The following is a 23,923-nucleotide window of genomic DNA, read 5'->3' as shown; positions in this document are numbered from 1 at the left end:
CCGTGTGTGTGAGGCAAATTGCAATTTACAATAAGAAAATAAACAAATCATATCAAGAAGCGAAAACCCAATTTATTTTTTTCATTGTACAATTATTAATGGTAGTGCATTCATCCATTAACATGGTTATAGTTTTGATCGAAACCGTTGTGGTGTGGCATCACCCATTCAGATGTCATGTATTCACAGGCACTCATTTCAACTCATTTTGTATATAAGGCACCAGCAAAAAAAATAACTTTCTATTGACTAATGCCTTGGGAATGTTCTTTCAGGAAGCCCTTACAGTTTAAGCATCCACAATGAACATTAGATCTTTGGCATATCAAAACCATCCTAGTACTTTCAGCCGATAATTAAATAATTGGCCAAATCTTTTTTAAATTCCCTTCAACTGTTAAAAAATGACGTGTCCCTTTCCAAAGTCCATGTCTACATCATCATCACAAAGATGTCTATCGTTTCCTGAGAATGTGTACCAGTAAAAAAGGATAAGACGATGCCATTCAAAAGTTTGAGTAGCCAAAACTGATAGGAATAAGGAGGTAATTTCTAGTTTAGTATAAATAGTACAACTGTAGTACAGTATGATAAGTATTTATTCATAATGACATTGTGCGCCCACTGATGTCAAAGAACAGTCTAAGCCACAGACCAAGTCATTTCTTGCGACCAAATTGCAGATAAATAAAAAAACAAGAATCATTATGGCTCAACCAAATGCTGAAATGTGTGCGGCTGCTTCATGATCGATCTACATTACACTGATGAACACACTCCCTCGGGCAATAACGGTTGCACAATCCTTCGACCATCAGATGGGCACTGAGGCATTGATCAGAGAGGTGAAGCAGAAGGGGCAGAGCTTGTAACCACTCCCGCCGTAGAATTTGTTCTGGAACTCCACCCTGGAAAGGAATGAAAACAACATCCATTATTAACCGGTCCTTAGGGCCCACTCAAACCCTCTCCGAGAGGCCTGGGAACCTAGAGTTCGTCTGACTCATGAAATCATTTGATTGGTTTAAAGTGACGTCTGACGAGGGTTGTTCTTCTCACCAGTGCAGACGGAGTGCGTGCAGGAAGGCGGACAGGCCCTCCATGACCAGGAGGATGGCGACCGTCAGAAGGGCGAAGAAGGCGAACACGACGAACAGGGCCACCGAGCCCGTGTAGCCCTGCCACTTCACGCCATTCCGCATCACCATCGTCCACAGCACCTCCGACAGCTCTGCAGGGACAAGACACCAGCCGTGACTCCCCAGGCATGTTGTCCGAGAAGGATTATTTAAAGAATGACTGAGGAAGTGGAGGCCGTGAGTCGTGTGACCGCGAGTGCGTGACTGTGAGAGTGTGTCACTGTTTGAGTGAGTGAGTGTGTGAGACTGTCTGTGTGAGTGTGCGCGTCACTGACGTGAGTGCGCCAGGCTGAGCGCCCAGAGTCGGAGGTAGGAGGCCGTGTTGGAGATGCAGCCCAGGCAGTACTCTATGGTGTGTATGGCCTGATGCATGTACACATCTGCAGCATCAAATGTCTGCAACAGAAGGAGAGGAGGGGGGGGGGGGGGGGGGGAGAATGAGAGATATAAATATCTGTTTGTTTCATTAGAATAGCAGGACTGTTCAACACTTAGGTGATGTGCAAGCCAAAGGTCATTACACCATCCCTCTTACCTCTTCCTCTTCCTCCTCTTCCTCTTCCTCTCCCTGGCTGGCGTTGATGGAGCCGTTCTCCACCAGGGGACGCCTCTCCCCACTCTGGAACACCGTGAAAGAGGGCGCTCAGATCAGCACAACGGCGCGCCAACAAGAGAACGCGAGGCCGTGAGGTGGTGGTGGTGGGGGGGGGGGGGGAAGAGTTGGTTTTGGGGGGGGGGGGGGCTGGGGAGACCTACCACGCCGCGGAGTCTTATCTTGTGTGTGATGTACTCGAACGTGGGCTTCCCGAACAGCAACACGGGCACCGAGCACAGTGCCAGGACCACCAGGACCTTCTGGACAATTGTCTGGGGGAGGGGACAGTCTCTGTGTTGTTAACACACACACATCGCATATAGACATGCGAGCACATAAACACACACATAGACATGCGCGTACACACACACACACACACACACACACACACACACACACACACACACACACACACACACACACACACACACACACACACACACACACACACACACACACACACACACACACACACACCTGTCCGTGGTAGAGGGGCTGGTTGCCCGCGTTCTCGGTGAACAGGAACATGTCGATGAAGTGGATGAGAATGCTGGGGGCACTCTTCGACTGATCCGGCGTGAAGATGATCCACTTGAAGATCACCATGAAGACCAGGTAGCCGAACAGACACAGCATGAACAACAGCTCCGGGATGAGCACCAGGAAGATGTTGCTGATCTGGCCCCGGTTCCTGGTGGAGGACACACACGAGAAGAGAGGCGTGGTTGGAGGCTGGAGGCGTGGTTGGGGACCGACGGTGTGTGCGTCTCCATCCCATGGGTGTAGTGGGGGCTGTTGTTAAACTCACACGTAGTTGAACGAGGACAGGCAGACTCCGAAAGTCATGTGGATGACTCCCATGATGACCGACATCTTCATCTTGTAGGAGTTGAGGAACGTCAGCTTGTTGTTGGCCATGCCCCAGACCTAACGGTTACCACAACAACAACAACAACAACAACAACAACAACATGTCACCAAGAAGATCAGTGAAGATCCAAAAGGACAGATCAGGTGAGGGAGGCAAGGGAACCGTACCGGGTCTATTCCAAAGGGGTACGGGTTTGTGAAGACCCCAGGAACCACGGGATCCATGGCGAGGATTGGGGTCCCCGCCAACACAGAGGCACTGAGGGGGGGGTCAGAGAAAGCAAAATAGCAAACGGGTGAGTGTGTGAGTCGAGAGGCATCACCCCAAAAAATTTGAATACACCCTGACAATCTGAACAGCTCCTTGCAAGCAGTCTGGGCTGATGTGAAACCTGGTAACAAAGAGGGTACGCAAGGGATTGGAATAAGCACAGCTGCCGTTCAATCCAACATAAAAGTCTCATATTCAACATAAAAATAACATGTTTGCAATCAGCCATGTTAGTTTCTGACCCTGATGGAGATAGGTGCAAGATGTACATAGGACTTATTTAGCCTTTGTGCAAAAACATTTTTAATGCCCTAAAATTAGGAAACATATGACTCTGAGAACACTGCAAGCGGAAAATTAAGAGGAAGCTATTGTAGGATTTGGAAATGGAAAGAGCACTCACTTCCATCTGTTGATCTTGAACATGGGCTCCACGTGCCATCCCGAGCTGAACGGGCTGACCCCCCGGCTGAAGCACTCGTTGTAGATAGCGCCTGTGTAGATGGAGAAGAGCCCCATCAGCAGGATCAGATACCGACCCCCGAACATCATCCGGAAGATCTAGGAAGAACACAGTTTGGTGTGAGGCACTGTGTGGCTAAAAGGAGTTCCACTCATTGAGGAAGATTCGTTATGCAAGAAAAATACTAATTAAATGACCATTGTATTTAATTTACTACTAAATTGGTGGAGGTTTCTATCAAAGTGCAAACTTTTGAGTTATTACCCCCTCGGACCAAAATATATTTATAGAGGGTCATACATCTATGGAGGGAAGCTTGAGGAGCTATGATCCAATTAACTAATTCGATTTCACAGTTTAAATGAAAATCACATGGGATGTGTAAAATGGTTCCTTCACACAACGCATTTACCACCCCCATTGATTTGTGTGTTATTTGCATCTGTGCTGCATTTGAAGCGGGGTTAACTGATTGAGGACTGGGGATTCCCAGTGTACTAAAGGGACAGGAAATCTACCGGCGAATGGTCATGGAACCATACAATGTTGTGGGAGAGTTACGGCACTAAGGATTGATGGAGAACGGTCAAACAATAAAAAAAATGGTAAACAAACACTAAACATAGTCCACAAAGATAGTCGACAGTAGGTGTGTGCCAGTAGGAAACTAGGGTGGAAGCACACTGGGTCGGGTTACGACCTGGGTTCCCTTGAGTTTGGTTCCCTGGTTCGACGAGTACCTCATTACTGCTGTTGTTGAACTTGGGGTCCTTCTCCTCCAGGATCAGGTAGAGGGCCAGCAGCGCCATGAGCAGCCCGTGGCCCATGTCCCCGAACATCACCGCGAACAGGAAGGGGAAGGTGATGATGGTGAAGAGAGCTGCCACACACACACACACACACACACACACACACACACACACACACACACACACACACACACACACACACACACACACACACACACACACACACACACACACACACACACACACACACACAATGAACACACCACAAGCTTCTGACGGCTCCAATGGCAGCTCTTGTGATGCCCGTTGGGGTTCTAGGGTATGGGGGTTCTAGGGTACGGGGGTTCTAGGGTACGGGGGTTCTAGGGTACGGGGGTTCTAGGGTACGGGGGTTCTAGGGTATGGGGTGGCGGGAGTGCGTACCTGGGTTGACCTCCCGGTAGTTGGCCACCCCGTAGGCCTCCACGATGTTCTGGAAGCCGGAGGTGAAGGAGTTGACGGGGAAGAGGGTGGGCGGAGGCTTGGAGCAGGGCAGGCGGTTGTAGAAGGAGTCCACCCCACTGCCACTCTTGCGCTAAGAGGACGAGAAAAGATCACATAAGCCTGAATGCATACATCATCACACCAGGGTTGAACCGTGCATACGTTAGATAACGAAATGAGGACTACACTCTCTACTGGTTTGGGCGCATTAAAAAGAGTTTACAGTCAAAAGTAGACCCTGGAAACAAACTTCTGTCTCTTGCAAGGGATCAATACCCACTAGTTCACATATTTGACACATGTGCACGCCCACCCCCCCCCACCCCCGTGGTCACTCACCCCTCCCTCCCGGAGGGCGCTCTGCAGTTCGGGCAGCTTGGTGACAGGGCACCAGGCTTCGGCGATCAGGCACTTGTCGGTGACCGAGGGGCTGCAGAGGTTCAGCACCATCTCCACCGCCTTGCACTTCTGCACGGCCACCCGCCACTGGGGCAGCAAGGCCACCGCGCGCACCAGCAGCTGCTGCAGGAAGGTCTCCGTCTGGGTGAGCACCTGGCGGGGGGAGAGGACGGGGTAAGGTGAGGGTTGAAGAGGAAAAACTTTATTTGAATACAATTGGTTGATGAGATATATTTCTTGGACGTTATTATACAAGGGCTCAGCGATTTTATTTACATTTTTATTTTCCACAGTATATGGAACAAATAGGAAGCAAAAAAAGCTAACAAATGATAAGTAAACCCGGGCAAATATGCATGCAATACGCGTGATGCACACAATAATTAAGAAAAACATGTCTCATTGGCTCAATAGAAGCATCATTTATTTATTTACATGAAGTCAATTGATGAAATAATTTCCAACGTACCACTTTGATGTCGTTGATGCTGCCCTGGAGACCCCTGAGAATGTCCTCGCGCTCCGACGTGCTCTCAGGGTACGCAAAGGTCTGCGTGCGGAAGCTGTGTGCAGAGATGACCACTGTGTCATGCTGAATTCAGACAGCTGTTTAAGCTACATGAAGAACACGCAAACGGACAGAAGGAACCCACCAGTCACAGATCTTCTTGACCTTCTGGCCAATCTGCTCCCCCCAATAGGAGATGAGGAACACGGTCCACTGTACCATCTCGCCCTGTCAGCAAGGAGGCATGAAGCACAGGAGGAATTAGAGTCACCACCAACGCATTCACAAACACAGAAATCATAGCCGCCAAATTAAACCAATATTCATGTTAATACCGGTAATAATAATTCAAGTCAAAAGGTCAATTGTCAGGTAAATACGGTGAATCAAGTTTGAAGTGTACTGCAGCACAATACAATTGATACACTTACATTTTCTTGCAAATCTCATGCGAAAAGTGCAGATATTTGGGTTCAACAATACCCAAACGTTCCACACCAGCCAAAATCACAAGGCAAACATCAATAAACAGTTCAAACATCTCCAAAAAGGAACACAATATGAAGATGCCCTAGCCTCATATTCATAGTCCACAACCCGACCCTGATCTCACAAGCCATAAAAACCAAAAAAAATTGCAGAAGCAGTTGGCCTCATTCACATAGCGGCCATCTTCAGTCCTCCCCCCCCCCCCCCCCCCCCATTCGGCTAGAACCAAGACGGACCCAAGATGGCCGCTAGGGGAACAAGGGTCAATGTATGTCAACAACTGCAATCGAGGCATGTGAAGGCTATCTCCCCTCCCCGGCCTCACCGTGTCAGGGTGCTCCAGCTTGCCCTCCATCTCCCGGAAGTCCACGATGATGTAGCCGCGGCACGCCCTCCACAGCAGCCGCTCGAAGGAGGGCACCTTCCACGGGTGAACTACCCCCGCCACGAAGCTGGAGGACAGAACCTCATCATTACTACCCCCGCCATGAAGAGAGAGAACCTCGTCATTACTACCCCCGCCACGAAGCTGGAGGACAGAACCTCATCATTACTACCCCCGCCATGAAGAGAGGGTACCTCATCATTACTACCCCCGCCATGAAGAGAGAGAACCTCATCATTACTACCCCCGCCATGAAGAGAGAGAACCTCATCATTACTACCCCCGCCACGAAGCTGGAGGACAGAACCTCATCATTACTACCCCCGCCACAAAGAGAGAGAACCTCATCATTACTACCACCGCCATGAAGAGAGGGTACCTCATCATTACTACCCCCGCCACGAAGAGAGAGAACCTCATCATCACTACCCCTGCCACGAAGCGAGAGAACCTCATCATTACTACCCCCGCCATGAAGAGAGGGTACCTCATCATTACTACCCCTGCCACGAAGAGAGGGTACCTCATCATTACTACCCCCGCCATGAAGAGAGAGAACTTCATCTTTACTTCCCCCGCCACGAAGAGAGAGAACCTCATCGTTACTACCCCCGCCATGAAGAGAGAGAACCTCATCGTTACTACCCCCGCCATGAAGTGAAGGAACCTCATCATTACTACCATCGCCACGAAGAGAGAGAACCTCATCATCACTACCCCTGCCACGAAGCGAGAGAACCTCATCATTACTACACCCGCCACGAAGAGAGGGTACCTCATCATTACTACCCCCGCCATGAAGAGAGAGAACCTCATCATTACTACCCCCGCCATGAAGAGAGAGAACCTCATCATTACTACCCCCGCCATGAAGAGAGAGAACCTCATCATTACTACCCCCGCCACGAAGAGAGAGAACCTCATCATCACTACCCCCGCCATGAAGAGAGAGAACCTCATCATTACTACCCCCGCCACGAAGAGAGAGAACCTCATCATTACTACCCCCGCCATGAAGTGAAGGAACCTCATCATAACTACCCCCTCCATAAAGAGAGAGAGGGGGAACCTCATGATTAATGAAGCGATTTTGTTACATTATCAAACCCTCCGATTTATTTTCATAAACAAAAAGTGAAAAGGAAAAACGCTGGTTTACCTCAGGTGGACATCCTGACGGTTGTCAAACAGACCTGTGGTCTCCAGCACCTGGATTGGTCCCTGTGGAACATGAAGAAGGAAGGTGGATTTTTTGTTGAAGGGAACATTTGAGCACATATCGAAGGAGGGAACAGTTGTTCAATATACGAAGAACATGAAAGACGAAGTAGGGGTCTGTGTAGGGCGGGCGTGGGGTACCTGGGAGGCAGTGAGGGAGTGGGTCTGGGTCAGGACCCCCTGGTACTGGCAGAGCTGGACCAGCTGGGCCTGCAGGCTGTCCCTGTTCCGGGACACCTGGGACGGAAAGGGAGCATGTGTTTAGTCAAAAATCAAAAACAATGTAGCAGGAACCACGCCATCGACACTGGGGAATGGGTCCTGTTGAAGCCATAGCCTGGAGCTGTGTTTCGCAACCAGGAGCAAAATCAATCCACGTTTGGCACGTTTAGGATCGGAATTTGAACGACCGCCGCACACTAGTCTATGGCCAGAAGCCATTAATATTCAACCCTTATCAACTACTTGATGCAACAAAAATAAATAAAAAAATCTGTCAAATTGGACTTATCAAAACACGTAATAGGGAGATGAACCAGCGAGATTCCAAACAAATGTAGAAGAAATTCTTAGCTTTGTATTACGAGAACGTCATCACATTTCTCTGATCGACTAAGAATACACCTATAGGCCGTTCAGAGGAACTACACGTTAGCGCTTCACCGACCTCTTTGAGCTCTCTGGCCAGGCGCTCGCTGTCCTCCTCGATAGTGCTCAGCTCCCGGGGCTGGGGGGCCGAGGGCATCGGGCAGGGGGGCGGGAGGGGCCCCCGCATGTGAGGGGACCGGGACCGGTTGATCTCCTGCTCCAGGTAGTCTGTTCAAAGGTGTGAGGGAGATAACATTAGAGAGCCTGTAACCACAAAGAAATATGGCCTGAGGGGCTGGTTATGACGGTGGGGGGGGACAAAAGCGATCTACTCCAGAAAAAAGGAATCATCTGTGATTACAAAAAATATTTAAGTGTACAGTTAATACTAATAATTAATGTTCAAACATTCAGATATTGAGTATGTTGTAACCCAGGTTACTAGGCCTTATCAGAAGACCAGTTTCAGTTAATTGATTAGATCAATAAATTAATAAGATAGATAAGATAAATAGATAAATAAATAGGGTTTGTTTTAAAATAATCTTCCATAATATGAATAGGATTTATGATTGAAATCCTAAATATGTCAATAAAAAGATTAATATGCATAAGGTTATTTATATCTGTTTAAAAATAATATTTTGTTTATTTCAAATGTGGCGAATGTGCCTTTCTCAAAGTGTACAAGATTCGGGTGACATGAGGAGTTCACGTAAGGCAACTTAGCGTAACCAATCAGACACCGTCAAGGATTTATGATTGAAATCCTAAATATGTTAATAAATAGATTAAAAAGATTAATGTACACCACAAGGTTATTTATAACGGTTTAAAAATAATATTTTGTTCATTTCAAATGTGGCGAATGTGCCCTTCTCAAAATGTACAAGATTCGGGTGACATGAGGAGTTCACGTAAGACAACGTAGCGTAGCCAATCAGACACCGTCAAGGTGTACGTGCCGTTTCTCTCTCTCTCTATGCCGGACCGTTGTCGAGGTGGCGGCATGCAAACTTTCTCTTGAAGGAAATTATTGTTGCGAGAGCCAGATATATCCCAACGTTTGAATAATTATCGGAGGCGCAGAGAACGAAGTTTTTTGTTGTTGCTTTGGTTGATTAGTGGATCTTGTTTGTGACGGAAACTAAGGAGAACCGGAACCTGGACTGATGAGAGCAGTGTATTCTGCCTTGTACCCGGAGTGTGTGTGTATATGTGATGTTTGAGCCTCTGGCCGGGTCTTTTTGCTTTTATGGATTCCTGGTGAGATCTGCATGAAGATTCTTCTCCCGCTGGGATTTCTCCCATCTCTGTAGAGGTAGTGGGGAACCTCAGTGGTAGTGGCGAGCTACCCAAACGAAGGACTGTTATTTTGTTACCAATATTCTGATTTTCCCAGTGGCTGGATATATTGAGAAACTGGTTGATATCTCATGTTTTTTATTTTTTTATTTTACTTCTTTAAATCTACACAATATAGCTTCTAAAACGTACTTGTTGATTGTGTGAGTCCTTTACTCTGTCACTCAATGCATATTGCCAATACCCCTTTCTCCTATAGCGAACTAGACTTCTGATTTTCTGGCCCACAAGTTAATTAATGCACTGATAATTACATCTGTATCTCCCAGTCTTTACCATCGAGGGTTAGAGCTGATGCTGGTTACAGAAATTGGCGAGCTAGCCAGGAGAAAGTGGAGTATTTAGTGACTAGAGTAAAAGGGTAAGCAGCAATATAGTACAATGGATATAGTGGAAGATGAAAAGATAAATGTTCGTAACTCAGTTATTGTTAATGGGTTAACCCAAACTGAAGTAGATGGGGAACTCGAGGCACCTAAACCGCTATGGCTCTATTAACAGAGTGCTAGTTATTGATGACCCAAAATCAGAGTATCATCTCTGCTCCATTGTGGAATTTGCAAGTAGCTCTGCAATGCAAACATTTAGACCTATATTGCCAACTGCTTATCAGAGCTCAGCTGATGAAAATGTTATCTTTAAGGTGCGCTCCTTAGATAGTGTTTACACTAGCACTGCTAGCAGCAGTGCCACCAAGGGGAATCTTGAAGAACTGCAAGCCATTGCTAATAAACTTGGGAAGTCATTTGAAAGTGTACTCCAAGAGGAATTGATGAAGATAAGTGCAGGGAAAGGTGTGAACCTCCCCGCTGACACTGCACCAGTCGAAGACTCTCAATTAAACGCTTCTGATGCAACTGGTTGGGAGAGTGAGAATATTAAAGCGCCATCACAGGTCATGCAACAACCCTCTCTTCTGCTTGGATCTGTCTCACCTGAGATGGTCAGGAACTTGCCAGCTGTGTTCCCACCATCTCCTTCACCCAGGCGTGGTCAGCATGGATTGAGAGGTGATGCCCAAGCCGCATCAACACCAGCTTTGCAAAGGCTTGAGGCCGCTACTCGGATTCCACAGGTAACGTCCTTACCAACCAGTGTGAATGGTCGGTCACAGCCTGCAGTGTTGACAGCCTCTCCATCGCCTAGCATGGCTGCTAACTTGAACATTCAACACCCAGCATCCCTGTCCATCCAAGGCAGTGGTAATGGTGACAGTGCTGCAGTGACCCATTCAGTACTTACCATGAGTGATGTTAATCCTCCTGCTGTACAACGGGTTGTTGTTGAACATGTCATGCGAGCTAATGAAGCTATGTCTTCCATGCACTCTTCAACTCGCCTCAGACCTTTCTCTGGGAAGTTTCCTCGTCCAAACAATGAACTTGATTTTGATACCTGGAGAGCAAATTTTCTAAAATGACTAAGAATGGTTCAAAAATACTCAATGAATAACGGAAATAGAGGAGATGTGACCCGGCCCGGAGGAAGCCCGGGGCCCCCGTCTGGAGCTAGGCCCAGACGGAGGGCTCGATGGCGAGCGCCTGGTGGCCGGGTTTGCCACGGAGCCCGGTCGGGCACAGCCCGAACAAACTACGTGGCACCCCCCCTCTCTTCATCTCATGGGCCCACCACCTGTGGGAAGACCCGTTGGGGTCGGGTGCGCAGCCACATGGGTGGCAGCGAAGGTCAGGGGTCTCGACGGACCAGACCCGGGCGGCAGAAGCTGGCTCTGGGGACGTGGAACGTCACCTCGCTGTGGGGAAAGGAACCGGAGCTTGTGAGGGAGGTGGAGCGCTATCAGTTAGATCTGGTGGGGCTTACCTCCACGCACAGTCTCAGCTCTGGTACCGTACTCCTGGATAAGGGTTGGACTCTATTCTTCTCCGGAGTTGCCAAGGGCGTGAGGCGCCGGGCGGGTGTGGGGATACTCATAAATCCCCGGCTGAGCGCCGCGGTGTTGGAGTTTACCCCGGTAGACGAGAGGGTCGCCTCCCTGCGCCTAAGGATTGTAGGGGGGAAAACTCTGACTGTTGTTTGTGCGTATGCACCAAACAGCAGCTCAGAGTACTCAGCCTTCTTGGAGACCCTGAATGGAGTCCTGTATGGGGCTCCAGTAGGGGACTCCGTAGTTCTGCTGGGTGACTTCAACGCCCACGTGGGCAACGATGGAGACACCTGGAGAGGCGTGGTGGGGAGGAACGGCCTCCCTGATCTAAACCCGAGCGGTCGTTTGTTATTGGACTTCTGTGCTAGTCATGGATTATCCATAACAAACACCATGTTCGAACATAAGGGTGCTCATAAGTGTACCTGGTACCAGAGTACCCTAGGCCGAAGATCAATGATCGATTTTGTGATCGTGTCATCTGATCTGAGGCCGCATGTTTTGGACACTCGGGTAAAGAGAGGGGCGGAACTGTCAACCGACCACCATCTGGTTGTGAGTTGGATCAGGGAATGGGGGAAATTCAACTCACACCTCCGGCGGAGTTTTTCTAGCATTCCTGTGGAGGTTGGGGGCATTGAGCCGGAGTGGGCGGTGTTCAAAGCCTCCATTGCTGAAGCTGCGGTGGCTAGCTGTGGCCTCAGGGTCTTAGGCTCCTCAAGGGGCGGTAACCCTCGGACACCGTGGTGGACACCGGTGGTCAGGGAAGCCGTCCGATTGAAGAAGGAGGCCTTCCGGGATATGATATCCTGGAGGACTCCTGACTCGGTTGCAGGGTACCGACAGGCCCGAAGGGCTGCAGCTGCTGCCGTGTCGGAGGCTAAGCAGCGGGTGTGGGAGAAGTTCGGAGAGGCCATGGAGAAGGACTTTCCGTCGGCACCAAAGTGTTTCTGGAAGACTATCCGGCACCTCAGGAGGGGGAAACGGGGAACCGTCCAAGCTGTGTACAGTAAGGATGGGACTCTGTTGACCTCAACTGAGGAGGTCGTCGGACGTTGGAAGGAACACTTTGAGGAACTCCTGAATCCGAATAACACGCCCTCTATGTTGGAGGCAGAGCTCGAGGTTGATGGTGTTTCGTCGTCAATTTCCCTGGTGGAGGTCACTGAGGTAGTCAAACATCTCCGCAGTGGCAAAGCCCCAGGGATTGATGAGATCCAGCCAGAAATGCTAAAGGCTCTGGGTGTTGAGGGGCTGTCATGGTTGACACGCCTATTCAACATCGCGTGGGAGTCGGGTACAGTGCCAAAGGAGTGGCAAACCGGGGTGGTGGTTCCCCTGTTCAAAAAGGGGGACCAGAGAGTGTGTGCCAATTACCGGGGTATCACACTTCTCAGCCTCCCTGGTAAAGTCTACTCCAAGGTGCTGGAAAGGAGGGTTCGGCCGATCGTCGAACCTCAGATTGAAGAGGAACAATGCGGTTTTCGCCCCGGACGTGGAACTACGGACCAGCTCTTCACTCTCGCAAGGATCCTGGAGGGGGCCTGGGAGTATGCCTATCCGGTCTACATGTGTTTTGTGGATCTGGAGAAGGCGTATGACCGGGTCCCCCGGGAGAAACTGTGGGAGGTGCTGCGGGAGTATGGGATAAGGGGGTCTATCCTCAGGGCCATCCAATCCCTGTACTCCCAAAGCGAGAGCTGTGTTCGCGTCCTCAGCAGCCAGTCAGTTTCGTTCTCGGTGGGTGCTGGGCTCCGCCAGGGCTGCGCCTTGTCACCAATCCTGTTTGTGATATACATGGACAGGATATCGAGGCGTAGTCGTGGTGGGGAGGGGTTGCAGTTCGGTGGTCTGAGGATCTCGTCACTGCTTTTTGCAGATGATGTGGTCCTCATGGGATCATCGGCCTGTGACCTTCAGCACTCACTGGATCTGCTGGCGTGTGAAGCGGCTGGGATGAGGATCAGCACCGCTAAATCTGAGGCCATGACTCTTAGCAGGAAACCGATGGATTGCTTACTCCGGGTAGGAAATGAGTCCTTAGCCCAAGTGAAGGAGTTCAAGTACCTCGGGTTCTGTTTCGCGAGTGAGGGTACTATGGAACGTGAGATTGGCCGGAGAATCGGAGCAGCGGGGGCGGTATTGCGTTTGCTTTACCGCACCGTTGTAACGAAAAGAGAGCTGAGCCGCAAGGCAAAGCTCTCGATCTACCGGTCGATCTTCGTTCCTATCCTCACCTATGGTCATGAGGGCTGGGTGATGACCGAAAGGACGAGATCGCGGGTACAAGCGGCCGAGATGAGTCTTCTCAGAAGGGTGGTTGGCGTCTCCCTTAGGGATAGGGTGAGAAGCTCAGCCATCCGTGAGGAACTCGGATTAGAGCCGCTGCTCCTTTACTTAGAAAGGAGTCAGCTGAGGTGGTTCGGGCATCTGGTAAGGATGCCCACTGGGCGCCTTCCTTGGGAGGTGTTTCAGGCACGTCCAGTGGGGAGGAGACCTCGGGGAAGACCCAGGACTAGGTGGAGAGATTATATCTCAACACTGGCCTGGGAACGCCTCGGGATCCCCCCGTCAGAGTTGGTCAATGTGGCCCGGGAAAGGGAAGTCTGGGGCCCCCTGCTTGAGCTGCTCCCCCCGCGACCCGACCCCGGATAAGCGGAAGAAAATGAGATGAGATGAGATGAGAGCAAATGTTGACTTATTCTTGACAGATCTCTCCATGTCTGATCTGCATAGAACACGCAAGATCTTGGACAGCTTATTGCCTCCAGCTACTGATGTTATCAATCATGTCAGCCCTCGGGCTTTGCCATCAGTGTATCTTCAGCTACTTGATTCATTCTATGGCTCTGTAGAGGATGGAGATGAGCTGTTGGCCAAGTTTATGGGGACACTACAGAACAACGACGAGAAGTCTGACTATCTGAACCGCTTGCAAGTTGCTCTGAGTGCTGCGGTCAGGCGAGGTGGTATCGCAGAGAGTGAACGAAACCGCTACCTCCTGAAGCAGTTCTGTCGAGGCTGCTGGAACGATGGATTGATAGCTGATCTCCAACTGGAGCGGAAAACAAATGCACCGCCCTCGTTTGCTGAACTGGTGCTTCTGATCAGAACAGAGGAAGACAGACAGGCAAGTAAACACAACCGTATGAAAAAACACCTTGGATTACACAAGCCAAGTCCTGCTGTCCCAAAGTTCAGAGCTGCAGCACAACAGTTATCTGCATACAGTTGTGTTACACCTGAGGAAGAAGTAACTGATACTGACGTCTTCAAGAAACAGCTTAAAGAGATACAAGCCCAGGTTGCTGTCATGCAGACTACAACTCCACGTAAAGCCAAAGTCAACTGTCCTGACCTAACTGAATTCGGCACATTGAAGAGACAGATTGCTGACATTCAAGCACAGGTAGCTGATATGAGGGAAGCAATTCATGAAGCTAAAAGCGACCACCTAGAAGCAACAGAGATTGAGGCATTGAAACAACAGCTTGCCTTTCATCAAGCACAGGTGAGTCCACCCCAAGCTCAGAGTCATCAGATATACCATTGCCTGCATTCTCAAGAGACTTCTCCATGACAGCTCAACACCAGCCGCCCAACAAGAGAGTGAGTGGACAGTCCAGTTCAGGGCCAACAACAAACAGTAGGCCCCGTCCATGGTACTGTTTCCGCTGCGGTGGAGACGCTCACATGACAGGCAACTGTGAGAGTAACCCTAATCCCCTTCTCGTCGAGGAAAAGAGGCAGCTGCTTAGAGAGAAACAACGGCAATGGGATCAGCAAAATGGCAGCACTGGCATCCAGCATTTAAACTACTAGAAGCCCCTGTTGCAGGGCAGACAGGGACTAAAAGATCAACCAAACGCCATAGAAAAATAAAGCAAGTGGCTAGTAAGTGTGGTAATGCTAACACCACCTCCACCATACTGCCGCCCAAGCTGGTTGGAACCAAATGCACTGCTCGAGTCACTATTGAAGGCCACAAAGTTAACTGCCTACTAGATACAGGATCACAGGTGACCACTATTCCGCTGTCATTTTTCCACACTCACCTGTCTCATCAATCCTTGAAATCCTTGGACGACCTTTTGGATGTAGAGTTGCAAATAGAGGGAGCCAATGGAGAGGCTGTGCCTTACCTTGGGTACGTAGAACTCAACCTGTTGTTTCCAGAGGAGTTTTTGGGAGAAGAGACTGAAGTCCCTACGTTAGTGTTGGTTGTCCCTAATGTGAACAGTGTGCCTCAAATCCTCATCGGCACCAATTCATTAGACATCCTCTATTCCAGCTTTGTTGAAAGGCATGAATGTCGTCCTCAGTCATTCCTTCCTGGCTACAGAGTGGTTTTGAAAATCCTTGAAGTACTGGAGCTCTTGGGCTGATCAAGGCGCGAAGCAACACCCCCGAAGTGGTGCCAGCGGGCAGCACAGTCGTTGTGGAAGGGCAGGTCCACATGAGTGGTGCTCACCAGGATAAATGGGCAGTTGTAGAGGCTGCATCTGTGCCGTCCCTTCCTGGCGGATTGCTGGTTGCTAGCTCCCTGTGCACCTTACCTGTCAAGCGCCTTTGCTCAATGTCAATCCTGCTGAGGAATGAGACTCAACATGATGTCACCATCCCCCCGAGAACAGTGTTGGCTGAGATTCATGCCGTTCAACAGGTGATGGGAAAGGAGCCACCCGCCGAATTGACCGCTCCTGAAACCAACAAGATGGAATTTGATTTTGGGGATTCCCCTTTACCACCAGAGTGGAAAGAGCGAGTCACAAGGCTGCTCAATAACATGCCTGAGGTCTTTTCTCAGCATGACATAGACTTTGGTCATACCGACAAAGTAAAACACCACATCAAGCTGAGTGACAACACTCCTTTCAAGCACCGACCCAGACCCATCCATCCACGCGATGTAGATGCGGTTAAGAAACATCTTCAAGAGCTGCTAAATTCTGGCGTCATACGCGAGTCCGAGTCCCCCTTTGCGTCTCCCATTGTCGTCGTGCGAAAGAAAAATGGATCTGTGAGGTTGTGGATCGACTTCAGGAAACTCAACTCACAGACCATAAGAGATGCTTACGCCCTACCAAACTTGGAGGAAGTGTTCTCCCTCTTGACTGGTTCTAAATGGTTCTCAGTCCTCGATTTAAAATCGGGCTATTACCAAGTCGAAATGGAAGAGGCTGATAAAGAGAAGACTGCGTTCGTGTGCCCCCTGGGTTTCTGGGAATTTAATAGAATGCCACAGGGGGTTACCAACGCGCCAAGTACGTTTCAGCGATTGATGGAGAGATGTGTGGGAGATCTCAACCGCAAGGAGGCGATGGTCTTCATCGATGATCTCATAATCTTCTCGGACACCTTGGAGCAACATGAGTCAAGATTACTACAGGTCCTTAACCGACTTAAAGAGTATGGGTTAAAATTGTCATCAGAAAAATTTAAGTTTTTCCAAACCTCCGTTAAGTATCTTGGTCATATTGTCTCCCAGCACGGAGTTGAGACGGATCCACAGAAGATCGAAGCCTTAAAGACCTGGCCAGTACCCGAGAACCTCAAACAGCTGCGTTCCTTCCTGGGCTTCTCTGGGTACTACAGACGGTTTGTGAGGAACTATTCAAAAATCACCAAACCTCTAAATGACCTCACAGCAGGGTACCCACCTCTCAGGAAAAACAATCAAGAAAGAGGAAAAACTCACCTGTACTTCCATCCGAAGGAATCCTTTGGGAAGAGGTGGACTTCAGAATGTCAAGGAGCATTCGAGGAGATCATTGACAAGCTAACCACCGCACCTGTCTTAGGGTTTGCAGACCCTAAACTTCCATACGTCCTTCACACTGATGCAAGCACGACAGGGCTTGGTGCGGCTTTGTATCAAGAACAAGAAGGACGGGTGAGGCCTATCGCTTTCGCAAGCAGAGGATTGACGAAGAGTGAGGCGAAATACCCTGCTCATAAATTGGAATTCCTCGCTCTAAAGTGGGCTGTCACTGCTAAGTTTGGTGATTACTTGTATGGTACCGACTTCACTGTTGTCACTGACAGTAATCCCTTAACTTACATACTGACCACCGCCAAGTTCGATGCCACGAGTTACAGGTGGCTGTCCGCTCTATCGACATACAACTTCAAGCTCCAGTATAGAGCAGGAACTCAGAATCAAGATGCAGACGGACTCTCTCGTCGACCACATAGGGAAACTCCGGGATGATGCTGTGTCAAGGAAAGAGCGTGAAAGGATTGAACAGTTCACTCTACATTGCCTGAAGGATCAGGAGACTCCAGATGTTGTTCTTCCAGATGTAGTGAAGGCCATATGTGAGAGACATGATGTTGAGTGGTCTCATAGAAACTCCACATGTCCATCAGTCACACTTGTCGAGTCTCTTGCCATCCATTCCGATGCTCTGCCCAGTGGTTTCCAGCAGGAAGATGATCATGGACTCCCTGTGATTGGTCATTGGACTGAAGAGGTTATCAGGGCAAAGCAACGAGCTGATCCTGACCTCAGAGTGGTCATCGAGCACAAGGAGTCTGGAGACATGCCTTCACCCACCCTGAGACAAGAGCTTCCAGAACTTCGGTTGTGGCTCCGAGAATGGAGACGTCTAGAGCTGAGAGATGGGGTGTTATACAGGGCACGGCAAGAACTTGGACGAGTCACACACCAGCTTGTTCTACCAGCTGAACTTAGAGCCACAGCACTAAGAGGCCTACATGATGATCTAGGTCATCTAGGCATAGAGCGGACCCTCGACCTCGTGAGGTCACGATTCTATTGGCCTAGAATGTCAGTATATGTAGAGCAGAAGATCAAAATGTGTGAACGTTGTGTGCGCCGAAAGACTCCAAACGAGAGAGCAGCCCCTTTGTGTAACATCAAGGCTAGCAGGCCCTTGGAGCTGGTCTGTATGGACTTTCTGTCAGTGGAGCAACACAAAAGATATACTGGTACTGACAGACCATTTCACTAAGTACGCAGTCGCGATCCCAACTCGAAACCAAAAGGCGCAGACTGTGGCTAAGTGTTTATGGGAAAACTTTCTGGTGCATTATGGATTTCCGGAAAGGCTTCTGAGTGACCAGGGTCCAGATTTTGAATCTCGCACCATAAAAGAACTGTGCTCCATCGCTGGTATTCAGAAGGTCAGGACTACCCCTTACCACCCCAGGGGGAATCCAGTGGAGAGATTCAATAGGACCCTTCTCCAGATGCTGGGCACTCTGGAAAATAAGGACAAGTCTCATTGGAGGGAGTTTGTCAAGCCTCTAGTGCACGCCTATAACTGCACACGGAATGACGTGACCGGATTCAGTCCCTACGAACTAATGTTCGGCAGACAACCCCGGCTTCCAGTTGATTTGGCGTTTGGTCTACCGTCCAGCCGTGAACCCAAGTCACATTCCCAGTATGTGCATGACTTAAAGGGCCGCCTAGAGGAAAGCTACCGAGTCGCCACAGAGAATGCCTCAAAGACAGCTGAGCGTAACAAGCAGCGGTTTGACAGGAGAGTTGTTGAGTCCACTCTTGAAACAGGAGATCGTGTCCTTGTGAGGAATGTTCGGATAAGGGGGAAACACAAGTTGGCCGATAAATGGGAACCAGACATTCACATAGTGGTCAAACGTGCTGGTGACCTACCTGTGTACACTGTCAAACCAGAGGGAAAAGATGGACCACTTCGCACCTTGCACCGTGACCTCTTGCTGCCGTGTGGGTTCTTACCTGTGGCTGAGGCCGAGCAACCTCCGAAGCAGACTATCAACAGACCTAGAACAAGTAGACAGTCGAGAATGGAAGTCACAGCTGAGTCTGAGGTGGCAGATGATAATTCAGAGTCGGAAGACAATGACTACTATTGCTATTTACCTAGAGAGACACTGAATACTGACTTTATTGAAACACAGATTCTGACCCGGCCAGAGACAGTACCTGCAAGGGAAAGACATGTCGGAGAGACAAAACAACCAACCCTGTCTCCAGTTGTTTGGCTTCCTGCTCCTGCCGACTTGGAAGAAAAGACAGAGACATTAATCATTGAGAAACAGGACAGAGAAAAGAGAAGTGCGCCTGAAAGAGATACAGTGCATCGGATACCTGTGGAGATCATTCCATCCAAGTCAGAGAAACTTCCAGCTTTCGGGGATGACACCACAAATGAGCCAAGCTCTGACCGATCAAACTGTTTTGGATGGAGAGGAACCTCGGCAGTTGTTGATCCAGAGGCTGAGGTCACCTCAAGGCACAGAGAAGCTCACCCCCCCAAAGTGAGAAGAGTTCTGGTTGGAAACTCTCAGGACGCCCCCTCTGACATTTCAAGACAAGAGGATGAGACCTTACCTGTCCAGTCGAGCATGTCGGAGACTCCCTCAGAACCAAACATTATGGATGGAAGCCTTCCTGTTTTCTCAGACCTATCATTCAGTGACAGCCGCAAGGACAAAGGATGTTTTGTCAACAAACCTTGTGAGGACATGTCAGTGAACAGGACCAATGGGGAAACAGCAGCTGGGACATCTGGAAGGACAATCTCTCCAGTCATCATGGGAGAGAGTGAGAGTGAGAATGTTCCCAGACGTTCCGAGAGGCATAGAGAACAACCTGAACGACTACAGTATGGTCAACTGGGAAATCCCTTGCTGCCCATAGTCCAGTCACTTTTCCAAGGCCTCAACCTTGCTTTTGCCGACGCACTCCAGAACCATGGCTATGCAGACACCCCCCTAAGTAACACCAAGGCCAATTCATAGTCATGTGGGTGTAATGGGACATACACACCTTTAGAAGGGGAGGATGTAACCCAGGTTACTAGGCCTTATCAGAAGACCAGTTTCAGTTAATTGATTAGATCAATAAATTAATAAGATAGATAAGATAAATAGATAAATAAATAGGGTTTGTTTTAAAATAATCTTCCATAATATGAATAGGATTTATGATTGAAATCCTAAATATGTCAATAAAAAGATTAATATACATAAGGTTATTTATATCTGTTTAAAAATAATATTTTGTTTATTTCAAATGTGGCGAATGTGCCTTTCTCAAAGTGTACAAGATTCGGGTGACATGAGGAGTTCACGTAAGGCAATTTAGCGTAACCAATCAGACACCGTCAAGGATTTATGATTGAAATCCTAACTATGTCAATAAATAGATTAAAAAGATTAATGTACACAAGGTTATTTATATCGGTTTAAAAATAATATTTTGTTCATTTCAAATGTGGCGAATGTGCCCTTCTCAAAATGTACAAGATTCGGGTGACATGAGGAGTTCACGTAAGACAACATAGCGTAGCCAATCAGACACCGTCAAGGTGTACTTGCCGTTTCTCTCTCTCTCTATGCCGGACCGTTGTCGAGGTGGCGGTGTCACGTTAAAATTGTACCGGGGGCGAAAATTGTACCGGCCTACGTCATCGTTTGTTTACATCCTGACAACCTGCCCGGAAACAGACGACGCGATGCAGAAAACATGTTTCCAAACGACGAAATAACATAATACAGATAGCGGATTGCTATCTGTATTATGATAGATAGCGATAACACTTGTTTTTACTTTATATTTGTATTGTATTTAATTGTTGTTTAATCGAAACAATAAAATTTGCCCGCGAAACGGGCGATCGCGTCAAATGACGTAGCAGGGTTCTTGAAACATAATACAGATAACGGATCGCTAGATAACACTTGTTTTTACTTTATATTTGTATTGTATTGAATTGTTTAATCGAATTTAGCTAGTAAACGGAGTGTTTTAAGCAGGTTTCATAGTCTAGAATGTTCAAGAACCTTCCTACGTGATTTGACGCGTGATTTGACGCGTGATTTGACGCGATCGCCCGTTTTGCGGGCAAATTTTTTTATTGTTTCGATTAAACAATTAAATACAATACAAATATAAAGTAAAAACAAGTGTTATCGCTATCTATCATAATACAGATAGCGATCCGCTATCTGTATTATGTTATTTCGTCGTTTGGAAACATGTTTTCTGCATCGCATCGTCTGTTGCCGGGCAGGTTGTCAGGATGTAAACAAACGATGACGTAGGCCGGTACAATTTTCGCCCCCGGTACAATTTTAACGTGACAGCGGCATGCAAACTTTCTCTTGAAGGAAATTATTGTTGCGAGAGCCAGATATATCCCAACGTTTGAATAATTATCGGAGGCGCAGAGAACGAAGTTTTTTGTTGTTGCTTTGGTTGATTAGTGGACCTTGTTTGTGACGGAAACTAAGGAGAACCGGAACCTGGACTGATGAGAGCAGTGTATTCTGCCTTGTACCCGGAGTGTGTGTGTATATGTGATGTTTGAGCCTCTGGCCGGGTCTTTTTGCTTTTATGGATTCCTGGTGAGATCTGCATGAAGATTCTTCTCCCGCTGGGATTTCTCCCATCTCTGTAGAGGTAGTGGGGAACCTCAGTGGTAGTGGCGAGCTACCCAAACGAAGGACTGTTATTTTGTTACCAATATTCTGATTTTCCCAGTGGCTGGATATATTGAGAAACTGGTTGATATCTCATGTTTTTTATTTTTTTATTTTTTATTTTACTTCTTTAAATCTACACAATATAGCTTCTAAAACGTACTTGTTGATTGTGTGAGTCCTTTACTCTGTCACTCAATGCATATTGCCAATACCCCTTTCTCCTATAGCGAACTAGACTTCTGATTTTCTGGCCCACAAGTTAATTAATGCACTGATAATTACATCTGTATCTCCCAGTCTTTACCATCGAGGGTTAGAGCTGATGCTGATTACAATGTACTTGAGTCATCAGCTATGTGAAAAACTGTTAATGCATAGCTACAGTGGTCGCAGGCCCGGACACTCACTGAAGGTCTTCTCCAGCTCCTCACATCTTCTCACCTCTCCCACAAACTTCCTCTGGAAGGCGTTGACATTTGGGTTCAACTGAATAGAAAAGACCGGATCAGAAGGAGAAGAGATTGTGGCTAGTATTAGTAAAACGCAAAAAAAACAAGACAAACATTGTTTTCTACTACCATATAGAATACACATCCGTAACCTTCTGTAAATAGTATACATTTTTATATTTCTCTGTATGAGCATACAAACGATTATGTACGAATCCTGCTTTATTGGAATTATTGCCCTTCTGCGAACATGAAAATAAATGCACTCCACTCAAGCAAGACTAGATGTGTAAGGGAAGAGGCAAGGACAGAGAGAAGATAAAACATGGCTAATCTCTGAGACTGGTACATTGTGAACATGAACAATGTTTACTTTTGGCACATGACCACTATGGGTTAACCGGCTTGTTGTCTCTGTAGGGTACAGCGCTGAACATTATTTTGACGGACAGGTTAGCAACCAATGGTGGACTCACGTCTCTGAACTCCACCAAGCCCAGTTCTCCCAGTTCACTGACACAGTTGTAGGCCGAGCCAGACTGGAGGAAGAGCTGCACTAGGCACACTTCCTCACTGCGGAACATGGAGCCCATTTCAACCTACCGGAGGATAGACATGGGGAAAAGATGCATTCATTGCAAATTCATTAATTTGCCCTTCAGACTCCACTGTGATCCCACAAGGGAAGGATCAAGTTTGAAGGGTTAGAGGGAGGAGTGTTTGGAATTAAAGTGGGTGAAGTTGTCAGAGGGGAATGCCAGAATTAGAGGGAACTTGAAGTGGCTTGGAAAAATAAGAAAAAGGGAAGTTTATTTGACAAAGATTCCAGTGTTGTGCAAACATGATTAAATAGACTAAAACTGATCGGCAGCGGAACACCAGGCCATTGATCTTTTTAAGATCAGTTATAAGGTTGAACGAAAACCATTCTTGCTTAATAATAATAATATGTAATGATCAAATCACACAGGCAAACAATGAGACTAAGGCTAGTTGGAAGCACACTTCATCTACGAACGTATCGTTAATTTAAACAGCGTTTTCAAACCACTAAAACACATAAATAAGTCATTAAAATACGAGAATAAAAATGCTAATTTGTCTGTGGGACAGCTGTGGTTTCTTGCTTTCGTTTTTACTGTTTTTAAATCATATCAACCACATGGTAGAAAGCATCAGTCTTATTCTGAGTATCCTGCAGGTCTGTGAAGACGTGAAGCGGTCCAACACGGTATCTAGCACCGTGTCTAGGGTTTATTATTACCTTATTCAGCGCACATGACTACCACGGGTGACAGCAAACACAAACTTTATCATTACAACACACACTTTATACACATTATACACACACATTACAATCGACCCCAAGCACCGTGGCTGGACGTCCACTGTTTACAAATAGAGCTCAGCAAAACTCATTTAAACACAACTACAACACATGCATGGAGAACCCGTTCGGTCCCTACCTGTTCCTTGCAGTTGGACCGACCCCGGATTCAGACAGACAGGCCACTGGACTGAATGTGAGTGTGCGACTAGAGACAAAACTGTCCGGTTTACATTCAGTTCTGGCTGGATGTCAGTTAAGGCGGTGCGGCCGCTACTTCCCGTTTGAGTAAGTCACGTTACT

The 23,923-nt window shown here is 48.0% G+C and overlaps 1 protein-coding gene across 1 annotated transcript; it reads right to left on the bottom strand.

The window, feature by feature from the left end:
- Positions 1-54: 54 nt before the first annotated feature.
- Positions 55-23,922, bottom strand: tcirg1b (T cell immune regulator 1, ATPase H+ transporting V0 subunit a3b). The gene is made up of 21 exons (XM_060062432.1): positions 23,760-23,922; positions 22,770-22,892; positions 22,252-22,330; positions 8,237-8,385; positions 7,711-7,806; positions 7,511-7,572; positions 6,292-6,418; positions 5,623-5,705; positions 5,439-5,532; positions 4,910-5,122; positions 4,511-4,661; positions 4,079-4,218; positions 3,279-3,436; positions 2,773-2,863; positions 2,543-2,661; positions 2,212-2,425; positions 1,896-2,006; positions 1,675-1,758; positions 1,415-1,535; positions 1,060-1,231; positions 55-908 (listed from the first exon to the last, which is right to left on the bottom strand). Exons 2-21 carry the CDS (start codon positions 22,884-22,886, stop codon positions 815-817), a joined length of 2,475 nt encoding a protein of 824 aa, XP_059918415.1. The 5' UTR covers positions 22,887-22,892; positions 23,760-23,922; the 3' UTR covers positions 55-814.
- Between the last annotated feature and the right edge of the window lies 1 nt (position 23,923).

This window comes from Gadus macrocephalus, chromosome 10 (genome assembly GCF_031168955.1).
Source record: "Gadus macrocephalus chromosome 10, ASM3116895v1".
In the NCBI taxonomy this organism is placed as follows: domain Eukaryota; kingdom Metazoa; phylum Chordata; class Actinopteri; order Gadiformes; family Gadidae; genus Gadus; species Gadus macrocephalus.
This window is presented reverse-complemented; position numbering and strand designations above follow the sequence as displayed.

Bases quoted from the DNA above. Each gene is read 5' to 3' on its own strand.
- tcirg1b (XM_060062432.1), bottom strand. From the start codon at position 22,886: ATGGGCTCCATGTTCCGCAGTGAGGAAGTGTGCCTAGTGCAGCTCTTC. The intron at 8,386-22,251 runs GTGAGTGTCCGG...ACCTTTGAACAG, and splicing joins GGAGCTGGAGAAGACCTTCA to ACTACCTGGAGCAGGAGATC. The intron at 1,536-1,674 runs GTAAGAGGGATG...CTTCTGTTGCAG, and splicing joins AAGAGGAGGAAGAGGAAGAG to ACATTTGATGCTGCAGATGT.